The sequence below is a fragment of the Medicago sativa genome, chromosome 5 (genome assembly GCF_051527215.1).
Source record: "Medicago sativa cultivar Bolivia chromosome 5, Bolivia_mono, whole genome shotgun sequence".
In the NCBI taxonomy this organism is placed as follows: domain Eukaryota; kingdom Viridiplantae; phylum Streptophyta; class Magnoliopsida; order Fabales; family Fabaceae; genus Medicago; species Medicago sativa.
The window spans coordinates 29,155,185-29,163,376 of NC_140753.1; the positions used below are offsets into that span (position 1 = coordinate 29,155,185).

At 34.7% G+C, this 8,192-nt stretch overlaps 1 protein-coding gene across 1 annotated transcript; it reads left to right on the plus strand.

The window, feature by feature from the left end:
* Positions 1 to 2,144: 2,144 nt before the first annotated feature.
* LOC146921599 (transmembrane emp24 domain-containing protein p24delta7-like) lies at positions 2,145 to 4,320 on the plus strand. Its single transcript, XM_085711340.1, has 4 exons — positions 2,145 to 2,391; positions 2,866 to 3,002; positions 3,253 to 3,329; positions 4,176 to 4,320. Exons 1-4 carry the CDS (start codon positions 2,145 to 2,147, stop codon positions 4,318 to 4,320), a joined length of 606 nt encoding a protein of 201 aa, XP_085567466.1.
* Positions 4,321 to 8,192: the final 3,872 nt, after the last annotated feature.

Consider the following 8,192-nt stretch of genomic DNA (forward strand, 5'->3'; position numbering starts at 1 on the left):
GGTTCTCCGAAAGTATCTTCAGAAAGGTTAAAGATGATCTACATATTTTTGGAAAGACCCCTGATAAGGAGCTATTCCTTTGAGTATTCGTTTCCCTAGGTTGTTTCAAGTTTCTATTCAAAAAGAAGCTAAAGTGTTCAATATGACCATTAGAGAGGAATCTGAATGGGTATGGGATCTTAAGTGGAGGAGTGATCTTTTTGAGTGGGAACTTTTGATTTTGGGAGAGCTGCTCTAGATAGAGTCTGACCCTCTATGAAGGTGCATACTTTTCGGTCAGGGACAATGATTCTTCGAACATTTATTCAGTGGGATCAACTTATAAATTTCTTCGTATGAGAGCTAGTGTGGTGAATGAGACGTCAGAAGATATTGTGTAACTTATTGCAAAGGTGTGGGAGTCTTGGTCTCCTCTGAAGGTAAATATTTTCTCTTGGCAGCTGCTTCAGGATAGGATTTTGATTCGTCAAAATCTCTATTCAAGGAGAATTATAGTTAATCCTGATGGCATTTCTTGTGTTTTTTGTAATGAGAATGTAGAGTCGGCTTGTCACCTTTTTTGTTAGATGTCATTTTCTAGGCCAAGTGTGTATCATGTATTTAGATGATTGGGGTGAGAGTTGGTTTTACCTACAGATCTAGCGACTCTTCTTAGTTTTATGTTCGACTTAGGTGGAGGGAAAAATGAGAGTTTATGTTTCTTATTAATCTGTCAATTTGTTGTCTGGTTTTTGTAGAGATCCCGAAATGCTCTTATATTTTTGGGGAAAGAGACGTTTGTGCTCCAGTTGGTGGATTTGGTTAAATTCATCTCTTGGAAGTGGTTTTCAGGAAAAGATTCTAGTCACACATGTTCCTTCTATGAGTGAGATCATCGAACTCATTATGTGTTGGCATCGCCGGTGCATTGCGGCAGATTTGTCTAGGGGTTGGTGACTGAGGGGCTCTGCTCATAGTCTTCATCTTGTTCGGCCGACATTGGCGTTTATGTTAGGAGTTTTGTGTTTCTGTTGTGGTTTTAGTTTTTACTCTTGTTTTTTCGAAGGAGGGATTCTTGGATTTTGGTATCGCTTGACCTTAGTACTTCTTGTACTCGAATTTGTATATATGTTTAGACTCTTGTAGGTGATTTCTCCTTTTTATATTTAATATATAATATATATTTGTCTTTTAAAATAAAAAAAAAAAGTGCTCATTAAAAATGATCTGGTAAATTTTAAGCAAATAAATGAGAGCCTATAAAAACTAATAACTATAATTCATATGATACTCCAAGCAACACATTTTAGGATCTTATCCTAATTTGTCAATAGTGTAAAAATGATAAATATAATTGATACGATAGGATATGAAAGATTTAATTGCAGGTTTGGTCATTCTAGTTTTTTTATTTGTTCGATTTTGATCTTTTAATTTTTTTTAGCAATTTTGGTCTTCACAAGTACCCCATTTCTTAGTCCCTCGAAAACTTTCCTCCACAGATAACATATCTCGTGTTAAAAAGGTTAATTACATGGTCAATGCATATTAATTTAATTCAAAGATAAAATTCAACAATGAATAAAATAATGTTAAATGGTCAATGGATGTTATTTTGGAAAACAGTTAATAAAATTTAAAACTAGATAAAAACTTTAAAAGAAATAATAAATTTTTCCTGACATAAATATTATTTTTCAAATGAAATAAATTCAAATAAATTTTTTCTTTATTTAGATAGTTTACATTTTGAGTAAAAAAAAAATCAATTTACGCATAAGAATTATATTAATAGAAACAATAAGATAAAAATATATTTTTTTCAAAAAAAAAAATTAAAAGAAATTTTAATAACTAAGGAGAGGATATAAAACCAAACATAAAAATTACATTATGTTAATTTTCTATATATTTTTAAAAATATTTAATATTCACTACATGTATCGAAAAAAGTTTAATATTCACTACAACTACGACATCATTTAACCTAATCATCTTTTGACCCTTCTTTAGAGGTAAGTATTAGTTACATCCACATTGATTTTGCACATATACCTTATAATCCTCTATTGATTAATTGTAATAGTACTCACCAATCAAGCACATACTTGGGGTGTGTGTTTTGATTCTTTTTCCACTCTCTTTTTCTCATTTCACTATCAATCATGAATATGTTTGGTAGTACGTATTTTATTTTTCTTCTTGTTGTAGCTGTGGAACTCATGTTTTCATATTCAGTTCATTCCATAAGGTTTGATTTGTCATATAAAGGTGCAAAATGCTTCTCCGAAGACGTAATCAAGAATTCGATGATAGTTGGCCACTACTCCATTCTTAATCTCAATGAGGGTCACCCTTTGCCTTCTAAACACACTATCACCGTTCAGGTATTTCCTTTAATTTTTGCTTTATGTTACTTGTCATATTCAAGGTAAATATTCATTGATTTTTTTCATGTATACATAACCTTAAAACATAGGAAAGTATATTGATTTATAATCATTGTCTGGTATTGATTTATACCACAATTTGGTATCCAATCTTTCTTAGTACCCATCATTGAAATTATCAATGAAATATCAGCTCAATGATAAGAGATTAACTTTTTAACTTCAAAAGACTGTTCAATTTTTATACAGACAGTTATAAAATAACCATTAATAAGAACATCTATATTGATTTTTTTTCTTCTTAAGCGAATACATCGTCTCATTCTCACTATCATATGTACTTCTCCAATCTACCCAACATCGTTTAGATGAAATGACATAGGTCTGTTCAAGCTTAACCGACAAATTCAGCCTTGGACGTGCAGCAGTTTTAAAACTCTTAGGAAGAGTCTGCCGCTCATTTGGGCTCATAAGCTAAAGGGATTAATCTTGGCAGTTGCGCGCACTGAAGATACCTTGTTTACACAAAAAGAAATACTTCTCCAACCATCCCTTGTTTTGCCACTCCACTTAGCGAGCTTTATAAGATTTCCCCTTCCAAATATTTCTGACTCCACATGCATCATGATTCAGGTTAGACATCCAATTCTTAATCTCCATAGGTTGACCTCCTTCCTTATATGTTGGTACTCCACACTATCATTTTATCATGTAATTTCATTATGATATTTTGTGGTGTTTTCCTATATATCCATATCTTGATTCAAGGACCCAATTGTTTTTTGGATTTTAATAAGTGTGACCTAAGTGGTATCTTTGCCAAAAATTAGTGTCAAAAGAAAAATATTACATGGACTGATTTGATTTCACTAACATGCGACAGAAAATGGCATTTGAGGTACAAATTATGCATGAAAAAGCCTTGTCGATCAAGGAAGAGATGTCTTATCTTCTTCAACGGTAAGCATGCACACTTGTTTGTCTATTCCTAATTCAATTTTTAGGTCAAGGATGCTGTTGATATTGACTTCAAATTTCTGATTCTGTAAAGGCCAAAATCGTGGATCGATTTTGGGAGCCGTGACGCGATTTTTTCTTGGCAGAATGGATGGTTTCTGCTGAAGGCAAATCGCGACACGATTTAGTACTGGCATGGCACGATTTGTGGATAAGGATGTCGTACCTTGGGTCGTACGCTTCAACCGTGGCGCGATTTTCACAAGCGCGGCGCGATTTCGTCTGTCACTGTGTATTATATAAGTGTTTCTTTGCAGATTTTTTAGGAGAGAGAACTTCAAGAGAGGAAAACTTGGGAAGTCAAAGGAGGTAACTTTAGGGTTGAGGGTCTTTGATTAGAGTTCTCTTGGGTTGGGAAAACATTGTAAACACCTTGGGCGAGTGAAAATCATTGAGTAGAAATTAGGGTTGTTCTTTGTGAGCTTGTTTAAGCTAATTTCTTGTAACCCATTTGTATCCCTTTGTAAGAACTCATTGATAGTGGATTGGAGAGATCAATCTCTCCCCCAGAGTAGGTCAAGTTGGACCGAACGGGGTGAACATTTCTTGGTGTGTTTTGTTTCTCTTCTCCCTTTATCTTTTGCTTGTGGTTTTGTGCTTTTCACTTTGATTCCTAGATTAGATCTAGGTGTTGTTATTGTTGTTATTGCTTGTGTTTACTTTGATATTGGTTACTACTTTCCTTTGCTCCATACATCATAGTTTGTATTGGTGTGATTTTGTGTCCGAATTCACAACAGATGTCTATCTTAAACTACTAATACTTTTTTTTATTTTAAAATTTTTCAGAAATGTAGAAATGTTAGAGCTCAACTGGATAACCGACAATAGAATGTTCTTGTGGATTTTTGTTTCAATTTTTGTCACCTTCTCAGTAGCAGGATTACAACTATGGCACTTGAAGATTTTTTTTCAGAAAAAGAAACTAATATGATTTTTTTTTTTTTGTTATTGGATGACTATACACCTTAATTTACCTCTAAAAAGAACTATACACCTTAATTTCCAAATATACATTAATGGAGTCAATTTATAGGAAAATCATAATGAAATATCTAAATTAATTGTATCAAATTATTCCTTTTATAATGGAAAAATATTTTTATGGAAAATAATATGATGGGTATTGTTGATCATCCTTGTATTGAGATTCTAAAGTTGAAAATTATGTTCTTTTGCTTTCTTATCTCAAATCAGAGCACTTCATGTTGCTGCAATAGTTGACTCTCATTATGTGCTTCCACATAAATTGCCACAGCATAATTAATCACCTGGGATTACTAGCATGAACCCACACATTCTCAACTATATTGACATCCCAAACATTGCTAATCATTTGGAGCACCACATTCAATTCATTAAGTGACATCAAAAACAAGGCCAAAAACCCAAGAAGTATATTTGCAAAATGTAGAGATTGAAAGGGACATCAAAGACACCGAAGAGGCCAAATTAAGAACAACATCCTACCAATATGAACCATGATTTTTCGATATGCCAACTTGTCTGTACAGGTGTTTCCTTTACGATATATTTGAGTTACTCAAGTTTAGTTTCGAGCAATAAAATAGACAACTAAACCATATATATCTCAGGCTCAAAGGGATTTCAAATTTTAGCACCCGACAATCGACATGAGAGTGATTCTTTCAAGATTTATTAAAGCAGTGATGGCTCTACTTAAAATGTTCTCAAGAATGCAAAAAAGAGGAGGAGAAAGATGGTAAAACCCATTTTACAATTAATTTACCCCACTCAGTTACCGATAATTAGAATAGAGGACTTAGCAAAGTCGACGATGGTGAAAACCCATTAGCAAAATATGTGGCTGAAGCCAAAACTAGAGAGACAACTAAGCAATAACCCCTTGATATTTAATTTCAAGGACAAATTACACCCTAGGTTTTATGATCAATAAAATTGATAACTTCAGAAGTAGTGCAGATACAGTCATTTATGTGCCTATTTTGTTAGAACCGAACCTTGAGGAGATAAAATTTTATGAGTCATCATGGACAACTTGGGGATAATTTTAAACTAAAAGTTGGGTATGCAGCTGTAATGGAGCATTTGTCGCGAGCCAAAGTTCAATGCCAAATAATATCTGCAATCTTTTGCTGCGGGCAACGATTTAATGGCCAGAACATTTGTGCGGGCTTGAGGTGTTTTATCTTGGTTTTCGGGGTGTCAAACATTGATTACGTTTGAACCTTTTTAACCGGTGATATCTTATTTTTTCTTGGGAAGGGAAAAAGTAAGCAAAACCCTTGAGAATCGAGGTCCGGGAGTTGTTTTCGCTACGGGAAGGTGTTAGGCACCCATAACGACTATAGTAACCTATAGGAACCGTCTTTACTTTCTACGCGCGCGCTTTATTTTTAAATGCTATTTTGAAAATGATATTTGCACCTAAGGTTTGCTAAGTGAAGAATTGGAGGGAGAAGAATGTGTTTGAATTTTTGTTTTATTTGAATTGAAGGAATTTTGTTCCTTGCCTACGTACCCGTTTAAGGGATCAAATCCACCGTAGTTCTCTTCCAAAAATGTTTTTGTTTTTGTTGGTTGATTTTAAGTTTGAAAATTGGAGTTTGAAGAATGGAGATTGAGAGGCCTTAAAGGCATGAGGATTTAAGAAAAGGTGAGGTTTGAATTAGTTATTTTGCAAAAAGGTCAAGTACGATTAAAGTTCATTGAAATTTTGATTAAGAAAATGAAAAGGAAAATACAATGGGATTTTGGATCCCAAGGTTTATTATGAAAAAGATTTGAGTGATGTTATTCAAGTTTTTTGGAAAATTGATTTTTCTAAGTGTAAAGCCTAAGCATTCATCTAAGCATACAATCCTAAACATACATCTAAACATGCATATCCTAGCCATACATCTAAAGTGAGGTGTGTGCAAGTGTCGGTGCTTGTGTCGGTGTACATCATTAGAGTCCATTGTCCTTTACATCATACCCTAGATACATTCTATGGCCTCTTTGCCAAGAAATTAAAAGCATGAAAGTAAAATTTTACAAGAATTCCTAAATCTTTACATTCTAACTTTGCATGAATTTGAAACTTAAAGTGCAAGAAATGAAACTATAATGGAAGAATGAAGTATGCTTGTGAAGATGTATGAAACATGAAACAAAGAGATTAGCAATACAAGATATAGTATGGAAAATAAAGCAAGTAGAAATTCCACAACAAAATGGGCAAAATTTAACCAAAAAGTAACAAAAACTTAGTCAAAGAATGAAAAAAATGGACTTGAAGAATTACCATAACATCAAGGCAAATTTAAGACTTAAAATTCTCATATCAATGGTAATTTTCACATGGTTCATTTCAGCCACATTATGAGAGTTATAGGGACAAATATGAGCCAAGACCTATAGTGCATTTTCAAGTCCACTTTACACATTATTTCTCATGGTAACAATACACATTACTTACAAAACAAGAAATTCACAACTTGCACTTTCAAAATAGCCAAACAAACACAATTTTCAGAAGTAAGTACATTACACATTTGCATATGAAGTATCAACACAAGGTGGCAACATATTAGAATCAAAAGCACACAAAAATAAACTTCATAAAAATTGACAAGAAGTACCACAAGATCACAAGGAAATTTTACATACATTCTTATCAAAAAAAATTTCACATGCAAGAAAAGAGGAACACAAGAATTAAGCCTCATGTATTAATATTAACCACAAGAAAGTGCTCACAATTTGGAAATTTTTTCAAGACTTTTATCAAGGTTAAAACACTAGACTAGACTAACAATGCATATATATTTTTTAAGCCATTTTAACATGTAAAACACATCAAGATTTATCGAAAATAACAAGCAAACAATGAACAAATTTTTAGGAATTTTATTAAGAATTTTTTAGGCGAAACAGGGGTATACCTGGCAAGAAGCAAGGTGCAAATAGCGAAAACACATCAAGAATGTAGAAAGGGGCAAGGACCAGGCCCAGGCCCACGCAGCTCTTCTTCTCTTCTGGCCCTTTTGCTTTTGATTCCAAAGTTGAGCATGCGCTTCTTCAAACCATTTCTGCAGCACATTCTTCCTTTGTTCCACGAATTCTTAACTTCAAAACTCGTCCAGGATAAATCATCTGCCTGTGAATCAATTCAGCACGCAAGGAGTAAATGAGCAAGTAGCCAGAGGAGGTACCAGCGACGATGTCGCGAATATCGTCAAAGACCAACCATTCGACGGCGGAGATGAATTCGCTAATCCTTTATTTCCCGCCGCTAATTCTTTCACTCCATTCCAATCCTTCAATCGCCGTCGTTCTGTTCTGGTTTGTATTACTGAGAGTTGCGTTCCGAGAAAAAAAACCATCGCAGAGGAACCGCAAGGTTCTAGCGTTTTCGCAGCTGGTTCAATCGAACTGGATGAGTTCACAGCGAAATTGAACGCAGAACTCAGTGAATTGGAATTTGAATCAGGTTTCCAACGAGGACCAGTGCACCGTAAATTAGGATCGGAGGATGATGTAGTGACGGTTAGCGATTGACCGGTAAGCATCGTCGGAAGCTTGGTGCCGGCGGGAAGACGGCATGAGCTTCGCTGCGAAAGCGGTGACGTGACGCAGTGGAAACGAAGAGGATCAGGTGGAGGTTGACCGGATTTTTTGAACATGGAATCGGAGACGAAGTCTGAATCAAGGTGAATGTCTGCGGCATTGAAAATGGTTTCGCGAGGAAGAGCGACGGCGGAGAAAGAAAAGAAGAAGATAATGATAGACGAAACAAGAAAGAGTGAGGACGCCATTGTTGGAGCTTGAAATTTTGCGGGA

Excerpts from the sequence above, each read along its gene's own strand:
- LOC146921599 (XM_085711340.1), top strand. The coding sequence starts at position 2,145 with ATGAATATGTTTGGTAGTACGTATTTTATTTTTCTTCTTGTTGTAGCT. Across the intron at positions 2,392-2,865 it reads TCCTTTAATTTTTGCTTTAT|TTGCGCGCACTGAAGATACC; the intron begins GTTACTTGTCAT and ends TAATCTTGGCAG. Across the intron at positions 3,003-3,252 it reads CCACATGCATCATGATTCAG|AAAATGGCATTTGAGGTACA; the intron begins GTTAGACATCCA and ends AACATGCGACAG.